This window comes from Patagioenas fasciata, chromosome 1, assembly GCF_037038585.1.
Source record: "Patagioenas fasciata isolate bPatFas1 chromosome 1, bPatFas1.hap1, whole genome shotgun sequence".
NCBI classification, from domain to species: domain Eukaryota; kingdom Metazoa; phylum Chordata; class Aves; order Columbiformes; family Columbidae; genus Patagioenas; species Patagioenas fasciata.
This window is the reverse complement of record NC_092520.1, coordinates 2,301,420-2,324,261: the sequence shown is the minus strand read 5'-3', so window position 1 is coordinate 2,324,261 and position 22,842 is coordinate 2,301,420. Positions and strand designations below refer to the sequence as shown.

The window sequence follows — 22,842 nt, the reverse complement described above, 5'->3', positions numbered from 1 at the left end:
ACTATGGTGGATTACTGAAAAAATTACACAAATGACACAAAAATTATACAAACAACACACCAATAATTTAAAAAGTAGCAGCCAGTCAGTTCTAGCACTGTCTGATTTCCACCTCTCACCAGTCTGACCAAAACAAAAGGAATCGATCCTTTGCATTTAGAATCTCTTCTGTCCACAACATCCATTCATTTAAACTGTTTTAAGCTGGTATTTTATTGAACAAGCAGCCAAAACACTGAACCAAAAAGAGCAGAGAGCTCCTGAGGGACCCAATGGGTTAGACAATTAAAACGTGAAGTATTTTGAGATATTTTTGATATCCTGTGCTGTGCAAACTCACGGCGTCCCAACTAACGCAAGCACCATCAGGAACAAAAACCACTCAATCCGATGTAACCTTGGAAAATCACTAACGGAAACACACGCTTAAATTTCCTGTGGGGTCATTTTGATCTCTTATCATTCTACTTTTTCACAAGCCTGATGCAGTGCAGTATCTTTATTTCTCATGGTCTACTCGTATTTCCATACGTGGACAGCATAACTTACTCATATACAGCTCCGTGTAGGAAAGTGCCAGAGCTTGGAAGGACAAAAATGCCCTTTGCTATTGAGTATAATTATGAATCTTTCCATGCAAACCCCAGACACCACTCACGGGTTCTTTCTCCAAGCATCGCTGAGGATATTTCCCAACCCAATAAATATTAATTAAAGATATTTACTTGAACGAGATGTAAAACTGATGCAGAGGGAGTTTCACTAATCCCAAGAGCCTGTCACAGCCAGGGCTTCCCGTCTTGTTCCACGCTTCAATAACCATGACGTTGTTCTTCAGTCGCTCCAGGTGTTTGGAAGTCAAGGAAAAAGGCATCACCTGAAAGAGTTTAATATGAAGAATCACTACACGGGATACACTGGAAGCTATTTGCTAAGTACAGAGAATTCTGGTAACGTTACGCTATTCCAGTTTACAGAATTGAGCTCTTTAGATATAGAAATCAAAAATTAAATGTATATTTTCCTAACAAGCTTCAGAAAACTGGCAGGCTTGGAAAAGAGCTAGTCAGGAAAATACGTGCAATTTAGATAAATTTTAACACAAGATCATTTGCTATCTTAAAAAACATCGCTTTGTAACTTTAAACGCTCGTTTACTGAACAACAGATAAACCACTTCAGACAACTCTTTCAGATGTCGTTTCACATTTTGCCCTTGCAGCTGAAAACTAAGGAGTGTAATAAATCACTGGGTACTGTTAAAAGTAAAGCAAACGCATTTGAGCATTCTGATGTTTCCAAAGGAAAATGTCCAGAAAAACCCCACAAAATCATAATGTTATTAAATGCTTGAACTTCTGCTGTTTGCCAGGGAAGGCCTCTGGTCCATATTCAGACAGTAACGCACGTTTCTGTGCTGATACATCCACTGAGAAGAAAAAGAACACTGAGCAATGGAACAAAGCAAAAAATTCCACATTTACATATTAGGATGCCATCAACAAGATGTTTTCTTGCCAAATTGGAAGCAAGGAAGGTAAAGTCATATTTTTTCCCTTTTAATCTCAACTTTTCTGAATATTTTCCTTTTGTGCTTCAGAAGTCTCGATTACTTGGATGATTCGAGGAACTGCATTGCCAACTGGGCAACACAGCCAATACTGAAAATAATTGTAATACACTGGAGAGAGCCCAGTAGAGAAGTTCCTACATATATGAAAGAAACTTATCTTTGAAATATATTTGTCAGTGTGGAATAGCACATTTCCATCAGGGTTAATCAGAAAACACACAACCCACCTGAGAAAAATTAAAGGTGGGTTGTGTTGTGCCCCATATGACAGAAGATCTCGTTGCTTCCTCAGCGCTGAGGAGTTTGCAGTTTAAATACACGTTACAAGAATTGTCTTCAACAACAAAATCCTTTCCCTCAGGCACCATCAACAGCACATGCAGTAATAACCCATCGTCTTGCGAAACAGCAAACTGTGTTGTCAGGTTACAGGCTGCAGAGGTTGGGACGGTCTGTGGTGGCTGTATCATGTTGATGGTGGTGGCTTCTGTCTTCTGCAAATCCTCATAGTCGTGATGTTTTGAGCAGTGAGGATTTTCAGTATTTATGCTCTCCCTGGTGGGCTCCTGAAATTCCAGGCGGGGGCTTCTTATGGCGTGAGCTGGGATAGGCTGCGCAGCCCTTGCTGACCTGGCAGCTGTGCGGGTGAAGTCTTTGTTGTCAGCCGCGAGTTCTAAGGACACCTGCAAGGTAAAGGGGGTGATCAGAAGATGTGTCCATACAAAACCATGAAATCGCACACAGAATCACACAGAATGTCAGGGGTTGAAGGGACCTGGAAAGCTATCCAGTGCAATCCCCTCATGGAGCAGGAACACCCAGCTGAGGTTCCACAGGAAGGTGTCCAGGCGGGTTTGAATGTCTGCAGAGAAGGAGACTCCACAACCTCCCTGGGCAGCCTGGGCCAGGCTCTGACACCCTCACCAGGAACAAGTTTCTTCTCAAATTTAAGTGGAACCTCCTGTGTTCCAGTTTGTACCCATTACCCCTTGTCCTACCATTGGTTGTCACCGAGAAGAGCCTGGCTCCATCCTTCTGACACTCACCCTTTCTATATCTGTAAACATTAATGAATCACCTCTCAGTCTCCTCTTCTCCAAACTCCAGAGCCCCAGCTCCCTCAGCCTTTCCTCACACGGGAGATGCTCCACTCCCTTCAGCATCTTGGTGGCTGCGCTGGACTCTCTGCAGCAGTTCCCTGTCCTTCTGGAGCTGAGGGGCCACAACTGGACACAATATTCCAGGGGTGGTCTCCCCAGGGCAGAGCAGAGGGGCAGGAGAACCTCTCTGACCTACTGACCACCCCCTTCTAACCCACCCCATGTACCATTGGCCTTCCTGGCCACAAGGGCCCACTGCTGGCTCATGCTCACCCTGCTGTTCCCAGGACCCCAGGTCCCTTTCCCCTACACTGCTCTCTAACAGGTCATTCCCCAACTTACACTGGAACCTGGGGTTGTTCCTGCCCAGATCCAAGACTCTACACTTGCCCTTGTTCTAGTTCATTCCATTTCTCCCCCCCAACTCTCCAGCCTGTCCAGGTCTCTGATGGCAGCACAGCCTCTGGCGTGTCAGCCACTCCTCCCAGCTTGGTGTCCCCAGCAAACTTGCTGACAGTCACTCTGTTCCCTCATCCAAGTCATTGATGAATATATTGAATAATCCCGGCCCCAGCACTGCCCCCTGAGGCTCTGCACTGGATCCAGGCCTCAACTGGACTCTGCCCCATTGCCCACGACTCTCTGGCTTCTTCCCTTCAGCCAGTTCCCAGTCCACCTCACTAGCCGCTCATCCAGACCGCACTCCCTCAGTTCAGCTGTGAGGATGCTGTGGGACACTCTGTCAACATAAACTCAGGAAAACACATCGCACGTTTTCATAGAATCATTTTGGTTGGAAGAGATCCTCAAAATCATCGAGTCCAGCCACCTCCCTACCCCTGGCACTGCCTCATGTCCTGAGAACCTCATCTCTGTCTGTTCAACCCCTCCAGAGATGGTGACTCCACCACTGGAGTGAGTTGAGAGAAGGGAACGGAGCTGGTGAGGGGCTGGAGCACAAGTGTGATGGGAGCGGTTGAGGGAGCTGGGGGGTTCAGCTGGAGAACAGGAGCTGAGGGGAGACCTTCTGATCTCTGAACTGCCTGAAAGGAGCTTGGAGCCAGGGGGGGTCGGGCTCTGCTCCCCAGGAACAAGCGCCAGGAGCAGAGGAAACGGCCTCAAGTTGCACCAGGGGAGGTTGAGGTTGGATGTGGGGAACAATTTCTTCCCCAAAGGGCTGTGGGGCATTGGAACAGGCTGCCCAGGGCAGTGCTGGAGTCACCACCCCTGGAGGGTTGGACAGACGGACATGAGGTTCTCAGGACATGGGGCAGTGCCGGGATGGGGAAACAGTTGGATTCGATGATTTAGAGGGGCTTTTCCAACCAAAACTATTCTATAAAGCTTTCTGACTCAGCGTTTACCCTGCAGCCAGGGAAACTTTACAGAGCGACATCCTTAGACCTGGGGGAGGTTCCAAATATTTCTCCAAAGCATTAAGGAAATAAAAGGTTTGTATTATGTTGTATTTGTCTTACAAACCTTCATATCTGAAACCTGGCAAATTAAAAGAAAGAGAGAAAAGAAAGAGGAGGAAAAAAATTCAAAAATGGAGAGAATATCCAGCCAAAATGAGTAACAACAGGTCATTTAACTCAAACTCGATCCGGTCGTACCTTCAGGGGTCCAATTTGTGTCTGATCTCCCTCTTTCTCCACAGGTATTTCACAGCTGACACTGAGCAGCTCAGACTCGATCACCTTGCGCAACGAAAGGGCTGCTGAGCCAACGGCCACCGGCTGAGGGCAGAAAGCATCATCAATTTTGGAAGATTTCTGACAGATTTCAAGAACTAAGTGCATATTGTGAAACAAAAGCCTCGTGGGAAGCGTCCCCACTCCTATTACTTTCATAACAGGGATTTGTAGGCAAGTTTCCCTGAGTTTCAATTTCAAATATCACCCTGAGGAAAATTCGCTCAGTACCTCCAGTAACCAGTTCCGGATTAATGCAAAAATGAACGTCCCAGAAAGAAATATACGTATTTCTTTTTCCCAAACGCACAAGTTACACCAATTTGACACATTATTCCCCTCACCCTGGGCAGAGTAACGATATCAACTGCATCCACATTAGTTCATTCTGTACTGCTAAACGAGCTGTGTTCTCATCGAAGACCAAAGCTTATAATTCAAGAGAGCGCTTTTAAAGATGAAGAAAGGACATTTATTTTTTGCCTTGAACTCAGAAAATCATTCAGTTGGGTGACAAGACTGAATGGCAATTAGTTCAACTTGTAGTATCCGCACATAATGTAATTTTCCTTTATAATATCTGGCAATGGTTGATGAAGAAGTCGAGCTACGTTACTTTGCTTTGCCTCTGATGGTTGAAACTGCAGAAACGCCACCACTGTGTATTTGGAAGAAATAGAAATACCGAGACTTTTTTAGCTTTTCAACACAAAAAGTATAAAGAATTCATTACAAAAGTACCTTTTTCTGCGTGCTTTTCCTCATGTAGATTTTAAAAGTGAGGTCAGAGCTCCACCAGTGCTCTGTCATCGACCCACCGAAACGCAGCGGGAACACAAAGCGCTGCTGAAACGTCACCGCTGCAAGGGAGATAGAGACGCGTGAGCTCCTGGATTCACAACCAAACTGCCTTTTGAGCTCGATCGGGGACAGAGAAACCTTCAGGCCCCACAGAGAATCTGCAGGGTGAGCAGGGATGTGAAGGTCAGAAGGTGTGAGGGGAAAGGGACGGCACTTCTGAGAAGGACGGACAGACACACAGACAAAGTTTACACATCCACCACGGTCAGGGAGCTAAAGGGGGAAGAGCTGTCGTTGGAACCCTCAACAAGAATCTCTCAAGGTTAAATGACGTTACAACTCTGCAGGTAATTCCTTCTATTTTATTTTTCTTCCTCACAAGAGCAACCAATATATAAAGAAACTTCCCCTTGGGGATTGCTCTGTTACGCACAAAATCATTTCATTTTGCATTATCTATTAACACCGAGGCCAAAGTAAACTTGCTCTTCATTCTCTAAGGCCAGGAAATAGCAGGAGGGCAGCACAATAAAATGAATATTATAACAGCATCCAAAGGTTGCAGTTGATACCGAGTCTCTGTCATCCTAGCATGCAGTGAGACTTTCCCTTCTGCAGTGGGAGAACCCTGTGGCGTTTTGAGCAATATATTTCAAGACATCTTGAGGGAGTCCAAGATGAGCTGCAAGAATAACCGCAAATTCAGGAGAAAAGGAATGTCTGCAAGAGAAGACTGAATGACTTGGCGTTCGGTCTAGAAAAGAGAAGAATAAGAAGCACAGCAGCGTGGAAGGAACGTGCTTTGCTTGTTCATGATGGATAAAGTATCCATGCGATGACAAAAACTCGGCTTAGACACAAGGAAACTTCTCTAAGAGGAATCACAGCACTTTCACAGTTTGTCTGGGCCATTTTTCCCATTGGGCATCTTTAATAAATGAGATAAAACAGTTCTCAGGAACAAAATACAACAACGAGTGGCTTGACTTGACAGCTTCTTCAAATTATTTTCCACCTTATTTTTCTACATTTCAAAGAATCGAACTACACAAGATGAAGCACAGGAGGCTGTATTATCTTTGTATTACAAAGAGTGTTGTTTTGGCATCACAAAGAGTTAAGGTTCAGAAGATTTAGATGTTTCAGATGGAGAATATACAAGAGAACTGAGAATTACAGCCCAGATTTTTCAAGCGCCGCCCAGAAAGACGCAAAGTCAATGAATAACCGCACGGGAGAGGCGTTTGAAAGTCACCCTGGAATTTTGGTTGCTGGGAAAAACGGGCAGAGAGAATTTTGCTCATTCTCTGCTCACTGAGGAGAGAAACACCATAGAAATTGTTCTCAGGGGTACAAACTCAATAGAGTTTAATATCTACTCGTTTGAGCACCAAGATCTCTTGGATCGAGCAGACTCTGAGCTCTTGCAGATGTTACGTGACAAGCTGCAGCATCTGCAAAATTATTGCTTTGACATATAAGTCGCTCTGCTATTTCTAAAAGGACTTTATCACCTTCAAACTATTGCAGAAAGGCGATGGGTTCGATGTAGAAACAAAGTAATAGGCTTATTGACCTGCTGTTATGTCCTTAGAACAAGAAATGTGAGAATTCCAATAGAAATACTTCCTGGAAACAACAAAAAACCCCCAAACGTTTGGTTTCCTTCTCCCTGAGAGGCACGTTCCACAATGGCAGAGGTGCCGCTACTCACAGGCAGCAAAGAAAATACATAGAAAATGCTACTAAATAATTTCTAAGAGGCGAAGGGGCTGACAAAACTAAACACATAGGGGGAAATAATCCTCTTACTGTCATCTGTGACTTTACTTGAAGCTATTCGAGTTACTTGTGTTGTCACGGAGATTTGTCCTTTTTCATCCTTGGAGGCTCCCACAGGGAAGTGGAACTCAACAAAGAAGGTACTATGAATAAAAAAAGTGACTAGAAGTGACAATGCATCAAAAATCTAATAAACCAGACGTAGCAGGTGAGCTTCGTATTCACAATTTATTAAGTTGCTCTACTTTTTTTTTAGAATAATTAAACTATATTTTTAGGAATTCTTTCGATAGATGATGTACGTCGGATTCTCCTCAAAACAAACACAAACCAAAAGAAAGTCCTTTTGTTTTCAAGCAAAAGCACATTTGTATCTCCCCTAAATCCCAGAAAAAACCCACAGCCTGAAGTGAGTCCACATCAGGAGAAATTCTTCACATCTCTGACTTTCAGATGTCTACAACACACGATTTCCTGCCAAATGGGAAGAGCTCAGAGGTGAGAAATAATCCTCCTTACCACTTACTAGGCCTTGGAGGCTTCCCCATTAAGCCTTTCTTTTTTGGGGTGATCTGGATGCTCTCAGGAGGGATTTTCAAGCTGTCGATGATGACTCTGGCCAGGTGGATTCGGCCTAGCGATGCCAACCTGTCCACGCTCAAGGATGCGACGTGAGCTGGTTCTGTGTGAGCTTCTGGAGGAGCAAACGGTCTGGTAGGAGAGGGGGTGAAGAGATAAAAGCGAGAATCAGGACAAGACGGACATTCTTAACATGAATAGAAACCCGTAGGGGGGTGGGATAGTGTTTAAAAATGGCTCATAATTCATTAAATACACACTTTAAAAAAATATTTTAAAATATAATTTGCTGGCCACCGTAGCAAAAATCTTATAATATCCCAGATTAAAAAGAGCATGGTATTGTGTTGGTACCTCTGGATATATGAATTTTACCTGAATGCGAAAATAGCAGCATTTGTAAGAAAAGCTTCAAAAATAATAGTCTGGAGCTGAATTAGGAAAAATACAAAACACCTTAATATTAAGTGGTATTGTACAAGTAAAGCTTGATAACTGGATTTTTAGGGACAGTGTTTTATTGGAATATAATTAAGATCAGGTCAGAATAGAAGTTTACTTACTACATCTATAGGAAAGACCACAAATCAGCAGAGAAAGGCTCTGCTGACGTGAACTCTGTCCCTGGAAAGCACATATGCATTTTATACAATTAAAAGACATCGTACAAAGATAATAGGACGCGAGTTATTTTATACCTGTTACATACACAAGGCCACAGAACTGCACAAAGTTGGTGTGGAATCTGCTGGTTTTCAGCACAGGGACTGATTTATCATGAAGGTTACACAGGGATCATTGTTTTAGGAGAAAGGACAAGAGTTTGGTCATCAGCCACACTTAGGTTTTAGCATTTCTGCTTCTACAGGTCAAAAATTTATTATTGGGCTTATGGAATTTTTGGCAAACCCGTGATTTTAACTTAATTGCGTCTCAATAGTTTCTTTAACAACATACAGCAAATTTCTGGGTGATGCTGATGCTCCTTCATTCCCAGAAATACCATGAAAATTCCTCCCCAAAATGGTTATTCAGTGAATTATGTGATAATGATGGAGCATATCCTGGCTAATATTAACTTAATAATGAATGAGATGCTGCGAAACAAGTCACCTAATGTAACTATTTACCTGGGTTTAGTATCTGTCACCTGATCCCGATCAGGGGCGCTAGAATCCTTCTGCGGATTCATAGGATCAGCTTTCTTGAGACTTTCTGCCTTGGTTACTTTTTTGGGGGAGTTAATATCATCATCACTGAGGAAATCGCTTAAACTGGAATCAGATTTCTGAAATGGAAATCACAAACATAAAATTAGAAGTTAAGTGTTGTTGCAAGGAAAGATATATAATGGTCATGATGCAGAAAGAAAAAACAACTCGTAGATTGCATAATCGGAAACAATTAAAATTGTAGCAAAGTTACTTATAGAAGTATTAAAAAAAAGTCTCAATGCTAGCAATTCCCAAACCAACTGCTTGACTCTGTAGTTATAATAAGATACTTTTAATAATATTAATTAAGCAATGTTCTCACAAACTTCTGTAAGATAATTAATGCTTATTAAGCTTCACTAAGACTGAAATCTGTAGTTTTTTGATGCCGACTTTCGATTTTTCACCCTAGGAACTACATATTTAGCACCTTCCTTTTGCTCTCGACTTACAGGAGTCGTGTAAAAAAGATTCTCTAGCAGACTCTGGTTGTAATGGGGATCGTTGAGTTCACTGTCATACACCTCACTCCCGAGAGAGAGCGAATCCAAAAAGGATCCTGTCCGATCCCAGAACTGCACAGGGGGTAAATCAGCACTGCGGACACCAGAGGAAGAAAAGTAACTTAGTGCTGCAAGTTTACTACTATTTAACATCTTTATCAATGACACAGACAGTGGGATGGAGCGAACACTCAGCAAGTTTGCAGATGACCCCAAGCTGAGTGGTGCAGGTGACCGACCTGAGGGACAGAAACCATCCAGAGGGACCTGAACAAGCTTGAGAAGTGGGTCCATGAACCTCACGAGGTTCAACAAGGCCAAGTGCAAGGTCCTGCACCTGGGTCAGGGCAACCCCCGGTGTCAATCCAGGTTGGGGATGGAGAGATGGAGAGCAGCCCCCAGGAGAAGGACTTGGGGGTGCTGGGGGTGAAAGATTGGCCATGAGCTGGAAACGTGCGCTTGCAGCCCAGAAATCCACCCGTGTCCTGGGCTGCATCCCCAGCAGCGTGAGCAGCAGGGGGAGGGAGGGGATTCTGCCCCTCTGCTCCGTTCTGGTGAGACCCCCCTGCAGTGCTGGTCCAGCTCTGGGTCCTCAGCACAGGACACACACGGACCTGCTGGAGAGGGGCCAGAGGAGCCCCAGGAATGATGCGAGGCTGGAACAGCTCTGCTGGGAGGACAGGCTGAGAGAGCTGGGGTGTTCAGCTGGAGAAGCTCTGGGGAGACCTTAGTGTGGTCTTTCCGGACTGCAAAGGGGCTGAGAAGAAAGATAGGGACAGATTTTGAGCAGGGCCTGTTGTGACAGGACAAGGGGTGATGGTTTTAAACTAAAGGAGGGGAGATTCAGGCCAGACATGAGGAAGAAATTGTTGCCCTGAGGGTGGTGAGAGCCTGGCCCAGGTTGGGCAGAGAGGTGGTGGATGAACCATCCCTGGAGACATCCCAGGCCAGGCTGGACGGGGCTCTGAGCAACCTGAGCTGGTGAAGATGTCTCTGCTCATGGCAGGGGTGAATTGTGGGAGTTGGGAAGGTCCCTTCAACCCAAACCCTTCTGTGATTCTATGATTCTATGAACCTGATGGGCTATCTTGTGATAACATCTCTGGACTCGACCTGAAAGAAGTGTGTGTGAATATATACCCACAGAATCACAGAACAGTTCAGGAGACCTCTGGAGATCATCTCACCCAACACCTGCTCAAAGGTAGAGGATGCAAATCAGAAAATTATCCAGCTGGATTTTGAGTATATCAGAAGATGGAGATTCCACAATCACTTTGTGCAACCTGTTCCAGAGCGTGATGACCCCTGGCGTAAAACAGATCGCCGAATCACAGAATCATTTTGGTTGGAAAAGCCCCTCCAGATCACTGAGTCCAACCCTTCCCCCACCCCTGGCACTGCCCCATGTCCTGAGAACCTCATCTATGTGTATTTTCAACCCCTCCAGGGATGGTGACTCAACCACAAATCTGTTAATATCTGCCTATAATATTTATTATGTATACTGTATAACTGTTGGAATCAATATTATGTAAGGACAGTTTAATAAAAAATAAACACAAACTCTGCCTGAGTAGTTAAATACAAGTATCTTCAGATCATGGTTGGGGCAAGTTGGGTTTTGTTTGGTTTAAGGGTTTTCTATCTGCGCTGTGAGTTCGAAACCATTTTTATCATCTGCAAACACTTCAGCTTTAGGTAGCGATAAACCACAAGGAAAAAATAAGTGCAGGGTTCAAGACATATGAACTGTAATTCTGAACCATATCTGAGCCAGAAGCTGCATGTTCATACCCTGATTTGGACACAGTATAAGTATCATTTATGTTCTTGCTACACAAAATGAGAGGAAAAGGTCAATTTAATATATGAGAAAGACCAAAAATAACTATTGGTTCTCTCTATTCTTAATTTACAGACTGCAAGTTCTTCAGAGAAACACTGTTTTTGTTTTATGTACTTAACAGTTTAGGACACAACAGTTACAACTACTAAATAACTTAATTTTATCCAAGGTACTTTGAGCTATCCAGGCTGTCACGCACTAAATTTGAGTGCAAGCTGAGGTATAAAACACTTTATCACTTGGACATACGATTCACCAGTTACACTTCCAGAAATGTGGAAAACTTGAGGAGTCAAGAGGCATTTTTCAGTGTAAAGTGGATAAATAAGGACAATTTTGCACTCACCTGCCCAACAGTAACTGTATTGCTCTCTCTTCGGAGTTCAGGTCCTGACCGGAGACTTCGGGTGCAAAGAGCTGGAGATCTTCAGGATTGGGCATAAAATTTGAGCTGAAGCCTTTTGGGCTCCTGGATAACAGCGATTGCAGCGCAAAAAGCAGGAAAAATCAAGATATTATGGAATGTTCAAGATGAATCTTATACTTTGTGCTGTGTCACAGAATTATAGAAACGTCTAGGTTGGGAAAGGCCTTTAAAATCATCAAGTCCAACCGTAAAGGTTGGTCCAATCTTGCAGTTTAAGCACAGCTGCTGTAAATAAGAGAGAAGGCCCAAGGAAGACAAGAAACATGTTTATAAATGATGCTCAACCAATTTTTCCTTTTTAAACAAATTGGAATAGTTCAAGGAGAAACAACTTAAATAGTGTTTGCAGCAGCATCATTGACAAGACAATGATATTATTTTCTGGTTTATAGTGGAACAAAAGATATCGTGAATCTTTTTCCAAAAACAAAGAATTGAAGTTTCTCTTGTAAAAAACAGGCATTTGTCTTAATGCTTCTAAATTGCAATTTCACTGAATCGAGAACATTTACTAAGCCCAGTACTAAACAAAGGTGGGCTTAGAAGTTGAAAAGGGACACATCTTTTTCTCCAATCTGCTAAGAAAGATGATATGGAAGAAGATATTGATTCTGAGAACATAGTTGGAAAGGCAAATTTTCATGGGTATTCCAGCACCCAGAGATGCAAATTAGAATATGCAAAAGTACTCAATTTATGTCACTAATTACTTATATTTCTTCAAAAACCTGTTCTCTGTGATCAAGTAACATTTCATTCGCTATGTTCTTTACCATACTCTTATTCCTTATCAGCTTTTAATATTTCCTTGTCAAATAACTCTGTGCTAAATACAAATACACTGCAAAAATTAAAGTCAACAACCTAATCAAGGTTTACTACATGATGATTAAAATCAAGACACAAACTGCAGGCTTTTATTCACAAGTAGAAATTAATTTCCCATTTGAACGAAATATATCACACGAATCTCAGTATTTCAAGTTTTCCTGTTAAGGTCTCAAAATCTATAATTTAGAACTTAATATGACTTCCCCCCCTTTTCCAAGCTCACTTTGCTGGTGATTTGCAATCGTCTCTCTCTATAAAACGAGGCACTTCATTCAGTTCGATCTCCATGTCCGGGCTGGACTTCATTGCAGAAACAACCATTGCATCACGGAGTTTATTGCCTTGGTCTAAAAGAGCTGAGAAATAAGCAGAAGGATTCAATTTCAGCATCCAAATGCAATTTAAAAGCAATGTATAAACAGAATAAATGCGCCAGCTAGTCAGGAAACTTCTGTTTTGTGCTGTTATAAAGAGATCTTGACATACTGGAGATTAAACGTGTGCTACACACCATAAATCAGGTAGTGCAGTTGGCAGCGAGTCAGAGTAATTCTCCATCAGATGGATAAATAACTCATCTGCACACACTGTCAGGCATGAGAGGGGCATTATTAAGATACAGCAACAAGATTAATTTATGGAAGAGTAGCTTGTCACCATAGGATGTTTCAAGAGCAGTCTAATTTTAAGCATTCTCTGCAAATATTAAAAAAATCACTCAAAAGACAACGCGTACGAAAACACGCTCTACTTTGATGCTTGTATGAATCCAGTCCAGGATGTCTGTCATCGAAAAAGAGATGCAAGTGACAGAAAATAAATTGGTTTTCCATCTGAAAATGCCAATGACATAGAAACCTTCTCAAGATCTACACGTGTGGCACCTGTGACAGACATCTCGGAAGACGTGACGACGATTAAAGAGCTTGTGAAGCTTGTTTTCTTTTACCCCTCCAGACCAGAGATCACACACACTGCAAGGGCAGCGTGTTTTAAACCACCTTCCAACAAGACTAAATCAGTAGTTTTTAAGTAAAGACCTTTTAGTTATCATTTTCTGTTTGAAATACAGTGAGAGCGTGCAAAGTATCCCTTTTCCTTAATTTTTTATAGACTATAGGGACTATTTATTGTGAAATCTAAAAGATTATTGCAATCGGATACAAACCTGAAAGCAGGTCTTGTGTAGCCGGGTTATGCAAAGAGAGGACCCGTGTGTTTGTCCTAGCAGGTGCTTCCGAATCGGTGCTGGCGAGAAATGAGACTTGCTGCTTCGAAGGATTCGCTTTCAAATGTTCCTCTGGTAAAATCTGACGGCGATGAGAAGCAGGAAGAGCGTCCTTTATGTTTTCAGAGTTCTCTCGAAGGAGCAAATGGTCCTTTCCTCTACTGACAAAAATGAAACATTATTTCAGTAACAACTGAAACGGATGGATAAAGGGATTCAAACCACTTCATATTCTCCCTAGCACTGCAGCTGCTCCCCTTCAGTAGACGTTCCAGAAAGAAATGACACATCAATGACTCCCTTATCTTCCACTTAGATCATCAGAGACAGAGTTGAGCTGTAAGGAAAAGATACGTGGCACCTCCTGTGTCAACTGGCATAGCCTGAACTAAACTAATATAGGATGCAAATTTATATCAGATGAGAAACTGTCCCTGTAAGCTCTGAAATGCTGAATGTTCTGGATTTCATCTAAAACACACATTCAAAATTATCAAGTATTCCTTAACTCACAAGTATAGAGCCATTCAACCTAAAAGAAAAAGGGCGTGAAATGCAAAATAAACCAGGATTTTGTCACAGGGAAAAAACATACCTGGGACTTGTGGCTCTGCTACTGTTCGCGGACCCTCGGTCAGCGATCGTCACCCGTGTTTGCCGTGACGGAGCAAGAAACTGGGACTTGCTGCTTCCCTGCGCAGGAGCGATATCTAAACTTGCATCTGGGGTTGGGACAGAGCTGCTGGTGTCGTACAGTTCTGGCAGAGGTTCTAGGGCTAGTGAGACCTGCAAGACAGAATGTGAAAAGAGAACTTCGTTCTTAATTAAGTGCAACACGCACTATTCAGTTTTACATTTCACGCTATGGAAAACTATTGGGTTTATATACAGTTTATATACAGTTGTGTAACATCATAAAACTCTGACATCTTTAGAGCTGCTTATTTCACATTCCACATTTTCAAATCACAGGCAACTATTGTTCAGCAGAAATTGTCCAGAGCCAGGGCTGCAAAACCAAACAGCACCTTCTTAACCCCAGATTTCAAAATCATCCATGATTTCAGTCCAGTGAGGCTGTGGAGAAGTGTTAGAACTGCATATCCGTTTTCAAATCCGCTGTTAAAACCTTCTCAGCCTAGAGACTACAATTTCTCAAGCTGAACTACCAATACCACGCATTCTTCTAAACCAAAAAGAGTTGACACCATCAGTATCAATTTTTCATTTGCTACCTGAGCTCACAAATGCCTTGGACAGGGACCAGGTTTGCGGCCAACACAGCAAAGCTCGATCCCAGCACCTGATCACACCAGCAAGCGTTAGCGCAGTACAATTTATAATAACGAACAAAGACATAAGGACTACCTGCAGCTCTCCTAGTTTATCAGAGGTTGGTGAAACGATGCTGAAAACGCCTTTAATGGGATGGCTGGGAGAGAGCTGGGACAGTCCGGTGATTTGCACTTTGCCGAGTGGAAGACGGTCAAGTTTGGTCATTACCTCCAGGACAAGCACACCCATATCTGCCAAAATTAGGAACAGCTTAACTCAGTCTCACGCAACATGGTGACAGTTAAAATGTTTTTGTTACAATGACAGAGATGTCAGAGGTTAAAACGATGTCATATCATGAAATCATGTTAATGAGGCACCAGGTAAAGAAATGTTATATTGATAATAAATTGTGTTACATAAGTACAAGATTACCACAAAAGGACTACTTAGGATAGGACAAGGGGTAACAGTTTTAAAATGAAAGGGGGCAGAATTATATTAGATACAAGGAAGAAACCGTTGTCCCTGAGGATGGTGAGAGCCTGGCCCAGGTTGGCCAGAGAGGTGGTGGATGAACCATCCCTGGAGACATCCCAGGCCAGGCTGGACGGGGCTCTGAGCAACCTGAGCTGGTGAAGATGTCCCTGCTCATGGCAGGGGTGGCACTGGGGGAGCTTTGAACATCCCTTCCAACCCAAACTGTTCTGTTATTCTACCAGTAGCAAGGGCAGACACAGGTTTTACGGACAGACTCTAGACATCCCCTTGCATTAATTTCCTGCAGATCTTTCACTAAGTACCTTAGCAACACTATAAACTCATCTGACTATCTTTTCACTCTTCACACCCTTAGAACTCTGAAATGTCTGCTTAATATGATATGTATAACACTAAAATCATCAGATCTTGACACTACAGGGACTACAGGAGACTTCAACACTTTGCAGATCTGAGTGCTAAACCTGACTACGAGTGAGACTGATGTGGGCAATTCCAGACTGAGATCCAAATGTTTCTAAGTCAAGAAGACCATCTAAAAAAGTGAAAACTGGCCTGTGCTTACCTTGCAAGGAAATAACCCCTCAGCTTTCACAGTTGTCATACGATCACAGAATCATTTTGGTTGGAAAAGACCCTCAAAATCATAGAGTACAACTGTTCCCCCACCCTGGCACTGCCACATGTCCTGAGAACCTCATCTTCGTCTGTCCAACCCTCCAGGGCTGGTGACTCCAGCACTGCCCTGGGCAGCCTGTTCCAATGCCCCACAGCCCTTTGGGGAAGAAATTGTTCCCCACATCCAACCTCAACCTCCCCTGGTGCAACTTGAGGCCCTTTCCTCTGCTCCTGGCGCTTGTTCCTGGGGAGCAGAGCCCGACCCCCCCTGGCTCCAAGCTCCTTTCAGGCAGCTCAGAGATCAGAAGGTCTCCCCCTCAGCTCCTGTTCTGCAGCTGAACCCCCAGGTCCCTCAGCCGCTCCCATCACCCTTGTGCTCCAGCCCCTCACCAGCTCCGTTCCCTTCTCTCAGCTCACTCCAGCACCTCAAGGCCTTTCTTGGCATGAGGGGCCCAAAACTGCCCCCAGGATTCACAGTTTGGCCTCCCCACGTCCCAGCACAGGGATGGTCACTGCCCTGGGCCTGCTGGCCACACCAGTGTTGGTCCCAGCCAGGATGCTGGTGGCCTCTTGGCCACCTGTGCACACGCTGGCCCACGTTCAGCCGCTGTCCCCGCAGCCCCGCGGGCTGTACCTGTGAGGTACGCGCTGAACTGCCGGGGCCCGCAGCGCACGGCGTAGCGGGCGGTGCTGCTCCCGGGCCGGCCCGGCTGGAACACGGTCCCGTCCGAGGTCTCTCCCCACCACCTCAGGCGGACGAGGGCGGCGGCGGGCGGCCTGGGGACCGTCCATAGAACCCGGGAGACGGTGCAGCGGAGGAAGCAGCGCAGCGGGCCCTCCACCAGCGGCGGCAGGTCAGTGGAAGCGGGAACGTCGCCGACACCTGCGGGGACAAGGGACCGAGAGGCGTCAGCGTCTTGGCAGGACGCAAACCCCCGCCGCCTCCCTCATCTCACACCACGAACCTTCCTTCCCGCCAGGGAGTGTCCCAATTCCCCTCCTTCGGGAGTCCCCCGCCGCCGGGGCGAGCGGCCTCTGCCTCTTCTGCCGCATCCCGCCTCAGGCCGCGCCGCCCGGCAACCGCCGCTTGGGCGGGAGCGGGACGCTCCCTCAGAGGACGCGGAGCGGCGCTTCCGGGACTACAACTCCCATCATGCACCGCGGCCCCACAGCACCTTGCTGCGGCGCGGACTACATTTCCCAGAAGGCTGCGGGAGCGGGACGCGCCCCCAAGGATCCCAGAATATCAGGGGTTGAAGGGACCTGGAAAGCTCATCCAGTGCAATCCCCCCATGGAGCAGGAACACCCAGCTGAGGTTCCACAGGAAGGTGTCCAGGTGGGTTTGAATGTCTGCAAAGAAGGAGACTCCACAACCTCCCTGGGCAGCCTGGGCCAGGCTCTGCCACCCTCACCAGGAACAAGTTTCTTCTCAAATTTAAGTGGAAACTCCTGTGTTCCAGTTTGAACCCATTGCCCCTTGTCCTATTATTGGTTGTCACCGAGAAGAGCCTGGTTCCATCCTCCTGTCACTCACCCTTTATATATCTGTAAACATGAATGAGTCACCCCTCAGTCTCCTCTTCTCCAGCTCCAGAGCCCCAGCTCCCTCAGCCTTTCCTCACCCGGGAGATGCTCCACTCCCTTCAGCATCTTGGTGGCTGCGCTGGACTCTCTGCAGCAGTTCCCTGTCCTTCTGGAACTGAGGGGCCACAACTGGACACAATATTCCAGGGGTGGTCTCCCCAGGGCAGAGCAGAGGGGCAGGAGAACCTCTCTGACCTACTGACCACCCCCTTCTAACCCACCCCAGGTACCATTGGCCTTCCTGGCCACAAGGGCCCAGTGCTGGCTCATGCTCACCCTGCTGGCCCCAGGACCCCCAGCTCCCTTTCCCCTGCACTGCTCTCCAACAGCTCCTTCCCCAACTTACACTGGAACCTGGGGTTGTTCCTGCCCAGATCCAAGACTCTACACTTGCCCTTGTTCTAGTTCATTCCATTTCTCCCCGCCCAACTCTCCAGCCTGTCCAGGTCTCTGATGGCAGCACAGCCTCTGGCGTGTCAGCCACTCCTCCCAGCTTGGTGTCCCCAGCAAACTTGCTGACAGTCACTCTGTTCCCTCATCCAAGTCATTGATGAATATATTGAATAATCCCGGCCCCAGCACTGCCCCCTGAGGCTCTGCACTGGATCCAGGCCTCAACTGGACTCTGCCCCATTGCCCACGACTCTCTGGCTTCTTCCCTTCAGCCAGTTCCCAGTCCACCTCACTACCCGCTCATCCAGACCGCACTCCCTCAGTTCAGCAGCGAAGCTGCTGTGGGACACTGTCAAAGCAGAGCCGCACTTCCGGGACTACAACTCCCAGCATGCACCGCGCCCCCGTAGCACCTTGCGGATCATGAACTACATTTCCCAGAAGGCCACGGGATCACGGCGCAGGTGCCGCGCGGCGGCGCTGTGCGGGGAGGCAGCTTCCGGCGGGGCGGCGGTTGGCGGCTGCCGGGGCGCTCGGCAGGGCCGGGCCGAGGGTTCGCGGTGTCTCCTTGTACGTTGGCGCCTTGTCCATCGTCATGTCGGCCCTGGAGAAGCAGCTGCACCTGGGCCGCCTCCCACCGCGGCCTCCGTTGCCCGGTGGCGGCGGCCAGTCCGGCTCCAAGATGCGCATGGGGTAGGTGGAGGAGGGGCGGGGGCGGCTGAGGGGACCGGAGGGTCGGGCTGACGGGGGGACAGGACTGGAAAGAGTCTGACAGCGGCGGGGGAGGGATGCTCGGTGCTGTGAGCATGGGGGTCTCGTTGGCGGGGATGGGGAGGGAATCGTTATTGGAGTGTATGGAGGGAAGGGTGATCGTTATTGGGGTGTGTGGAGGGAGAGGTGATCGTTATTGGGGTGTATGGAGGCAAGGGTGATCATTATTGGGGTGTGTGGAGGCAAGAGTGATCGTTATTGGGGTGTTTGGAGGGAAGGGTGCTTGTTCTTGGGGGTATGGAGGGAGGGCGTGCACACTATTTGAGGTGTGGAGGAAGGGGATGCTCATTATTTGGGGTCTGGAGAAAGGGTGTGCTTGTTATTGGGGGGTATAGAAGGAGGTGACGCTTGTTCTTGGGGATCTATAGAGAGAGGTGCTTGTTATTTGGGGTCTGGAGAAGAGCTGTGTTCATTTTTGGGGGTATAGAGAGAGGGGTTGCTTTTTATTGGGGGTATAGAGGGAGAGCTTCTTGTTATTTGGGCTCTGGAGAAGAGTGGGTGCTTATTATTAGGGGGTATAGAGGGAGGCGATGCTTGTTATTTGGGGTATAGAGGGAGGGATGCTCATTATTTGGGATATGGAGGGATGGGATGGTTGTTATTGGGGGGTCTGGAGGGAGGAGGTGCTTGTTATTTGGGATCTGGAGGAGGGGTCCTCATTGTTTGGGGCCTGCAGGGGAGGAATACTCATTGTTGGGGGTCTGTCAGGAGGGGATGCTCATTTTTGGGGGGGGTTAGGGGCCTCTTTGCTGGAAGGTGGTGGCAGAGAGGAGAGGGGCCACCCTTGTGTGGGTACTTTGTCCTGAGTGGGGCTGGGGGTGTCCTTTGGGATTTACTTGCTGCTGGGGGGCTCAGGGACTGGGATATTTGGGGGTGGGGGTGCTGGTTGTTCGAGGGGCTGTGGGAGGGAGAACTTGAGGGTGGGAAAGGGTGAAAAGGGAGAAAAGTGGGTGCTGTTTGCTGGGGGGGTTCAGAGTGAAGGGATTTTTTGTGAGGGGGTGGCAGCTCAATGGAGGTGACTGGTAATGTGGTGGGTCTCTCTGAATTGTGACGTGATGCGAGAGGCCACCGAGGCCCCCAGACTGGGTGCGGGATTCTCCAGCCCTTTTCTCCAAGTCCTTTTCCCATCTGTGTTTGAAGAAACGATCCAATGCGTCTTGATTTATTTAAGTGGCACCTCCAAGCCGATGAAAGCGTAGCCGAGGGAGAAAAGTATATTAAAATGTTATTTCTCAGCAGCAAACACTTACATGGAGCTGTATAATAGGTGAGCTCTGCCAGGTGACTTAAATCCCTGCTTCAGATGACGGAAAATCTGGGATAGTCTGGTACGGATGTCAAATCTTTGAAACAGGAGCGAGAACGTGTGTTGGAAACTCTGAGAGGAGGTTGACCAGTGTTTTGCTGCGTGGATGGTGACTAAAAAGGACTGAGCGGACAGGAACGACCTCAGCAAAAGCTTTATTCCCTAGTGATGAGTCAGAGGGAGAAAATGGGGTGGCTTCATGGAGAATTGAGCATTTTCAGCTCTAAAGGTGTGAGGGAGAAGCTTGTTTTCCAAGCAGATAAGAGGAGAACAAGATTAACTTACGGCTGAATTATAGGGGGGGAAGTTATGGTTGCTGAGAGAAAGCAAAGGGAGCTGGAAATAACCACGAGAGCTCAGGCTGAGATGTTGAGCTCAGGACGCTGAACGGAACAGTTCGGCAGCCCTGTGTGAAATGCAGATTTAAGCAGAACGGCGGAAACGCGGAGGTTTTATTAAATCTGGAGAAAACGCGTTTTCGTTTTGCGACTTTCCATACGTAGCTGATTGTCACGATCCACACCGCCGATTTTTGGAGCTTTTATCAAAGGGATTGATCCTTCAGAGGAGCCTCCGAGATCCAGGTGTGCGCTACACGGTACCGAGCGCTCTGTTTGGAGGATAAAAATATCCTGCAATTCCTACAGGAAATCTCCTTTGCCTTGGTGTGCAAAATCAGATTACTAGAAAAAATAAGGAATAAAGCAGCTACTCCAGTGTGACCGAAATAAACCGTTTAGATATTTGCGGATGGGTGAGGAATATTTCTCCTCTATTTTAAACTGTTGTTTTAAAATGTTTATTTCGTGTCTTATTCTTTATATTATATTTAGGTAGATAAAATACAATTGAAGTAGTTATGTGAGCTAATACCAACAGATCTCCATCAAATACGTATTTTAATATGAATTATTTTAAAGCTAAGCTTCATGGAAATGTTTAAAAAAGGTTGTATTTACGGATTAATTAGTACTATTAGTATAGAAATAGGCACACAAATTAGAAAGAAGCAGTTTTGAGTTATTTCTGAGGGGGTTGCTCTCTCTCAGGACTTCTGCCTGGTTATCTGGAATTGGGATTTGGGACTCATGGCCTCTTGTTTCCTGACCTTGGGTTGAATTTTGGGGTTATAAGCAAGTCACTAAACCACTTGTTCACCCGTTTGTGGTGTGGAGCATCTCGTATGTCACAGGAGCGTGCTGAAGGTTCCATGGTGCACACCAGGCTGTGTTAAATGTTAATTGTATTATTTAACGATGCTGGCTCCGTTCAGAACAAGAGTTAACCAAGCAAACCCTTCTGTTATACAAAATCTTGCGAATGCACAATTTTTCAGTTTGAGGTGAAGAGATGAAGTTTTATTTCTTCCTCTTGTTTTCTCCTCTTTGACTTAAGAGTTTCATCCCTTGTTTTGTGTTATTTTGAATGGACTTTATAGTGAGTTTGTGCACTGTAGACAGGTCGCTGACAAAGCTTAATGACATTGCTTGTTCAGTTAAAAATTCACTTTAATAATAAATAGAAAACCTTCCAACATTGGTGTCCAGGTGGCCTTAAAGAGGATGACAATCATTTTGCAGCTTGTCTTGCCACAAGTGTCAGCTCCGATCAGGTATTTCCCAAAGGCGAGTGTCTCTACATTAAATAAAAAGCCAAATATTAATTTCCTGCGAATGGGGTGATCCGTGTTTCCACATTAGTGTTGTTTTTTGCCGAAAATCCATCCTTTTGATAATGTTTATTAGAAAACCAGCCAAAAGTAAAGGCTATTAAAGTACTAACTTAACGAGGTGCTGACTAAACCCCCATGATATTTTTTGCTTCGCTTACTCATGGCAGGTAAACAAATGGAGCATTTTCAGGGATTTTTAAATGGATTTTGTGCTTTATGCCTGTGGGGTATTTTTGGAGTTCGCTAATATTTACGCTCATGCAGTGATTGTTAGTAGCAATCCTATATAGTAATTTATATAATGCTTCCTATCTTGCCGATCTTCAGGGGAGGTTTTGAACGCTGTTGGGGAAATGATTATGAAGGGAAGTTTGTTTCTATAATACTATAAAAATATATATATTTTTTCCCTTTGAAATACTTTGAAAGTGCTGACGTGAAATCCAGCGTTGCGGTTCAGGATCAAGAATTCCCCCGTCCTTCCCTTTCGAAGCAGCGGGGAGTTGTTCAGAATCGCGTTGTAGTCGCACGGTACGGTTGTATTTTTGTGTTACTGCTCTGACGTGGAGTAAATCCCTTTACGGGCGACGCTCTCGTTGTGTGAGACGCTGCGGTTCTGACGTGAGAACGGCTTCATCTGCAGAACTGGGTCCAGTGCTGGGCTCCCCAGTTTAAGAAGGACAAGGAATCACTGGAGAGAGTCCAGGGAGGGACACAAGGATGCTGAGGGGTCTGGAGCATCTTTGTGATGAGGAGACACTGAGAGAGCTGGGGCTGTTGGGCTGGAGAAGAGAAGCTGAGAGGGATGTGATTGATGGGATCAATATCTCACGGTGGGTGTCAGAGGATGGAGCAGGCTCTGTTCAGTGGTACCCAACGCCAGGGTGAGGGGCAACAGGCACAGACTGAAACACAGGAGGCTCCATGTGAACATGAGCAGAAACTTCTTTGCTGGGAGGTGCCAGAGCCTGGCCCAGGCTGCCCAGAGCGGATGTGGAGTCTCCTTCTCTGAGACATTCAAACCACCTGGGATCCTGTGTGATCTGCTATGTGACCCTGCGTGAGCAGGTGGGTTGGACTGGGGGATCTCCAGAGGGCCCTGCAACCCCAACCAGTCTGTGATTCCGTGATAAAAAGGAG

General features: G+C 46.0%; 2 protein-coding genes across 2 annotated transcripts in view; one reads left to right on the top strand and one right to left on the bottom strand.

Moving 5' to 3' along the window:
- Positions 1–17,105, bottom strand: part of C2CD3 (C2 domain containing 3 centriole elongation regulator) — a 47,963-nt gene extending 30,858 nt beyond the window's left edge. Inside the window, exons 1-15 of the mRNA XM_071803625.1 lie at positions 16,941–17,105; positions 16,610–16,858; positions 14,950–15,107; positions 14,177–14,367; positions 13,522–13,742; positions 12,577–12,709; positions 11,442–11,564; positions 9,196–9,340; positions 8,660–8,817; positions 7,470–7,661; positions 6,981–7,093; positions 5,109–5,227; positions 4,290–4,412; positions 1,801–2,256; positions 726–877 (exon numbers count right to left, since the gene is read on the bottom strand). Of these exons, the coding sequence (XP_071659726.1) occupies positions 726–877; positions 1,801–2,256; positions 4,290–4,412; positions 5,109–5,227; positions 6,981–7,093; positions 7,470–7,661; positions 8,660–8,817; positions 9,196–9,340; positions 11,442–11,564; positions 12,577–12,709; positions 13,522–13,742; positions 14,177–14,367; positions 14,950–15,107; positions 16,610–16,858; positions 16,941–17,028 (2,621 nt within the window). The 5' untranslated portion in view covers positions 17,029–17,105. The remainder of the gene's footprint in view (positions 1–725; positions 878–1,800; positions 2,257–4,289; positions 4,413–5,108; positions 5,228–6,980; positions 7,094–7,469; positions 7,662–8,659; positions 8,818–9,195; positions 9,341–11,441; positions 11,565–12,576; positions 12,710–13,521; positions 13,743–14,176; positions 14,368–14,949; positions 15,108–16,609; positions 16,859–16,940) is intronic.
- A 1,325-nt stretch (positions 17,106–18,430) lies between these two features.
- Positions 18,431–22,842, top strand: part of PPME1 (protein phosphatase methylesterase 1) — a 32,276-nt gene continuing 27,864 nt past the window's right edge. Inside the window, exon 1 of the mRNA XM_071812968.1 lies at positions 18,431–18,646. Coding sequence (XP_071669069.1) covers positions 18,549–18,646 — 98 coding nt within the window. The 5' untranslated portion in view covers positions 18,431–18,548. The remainder of the gene's footprint in view (positions 18,647–22,842) is intronic.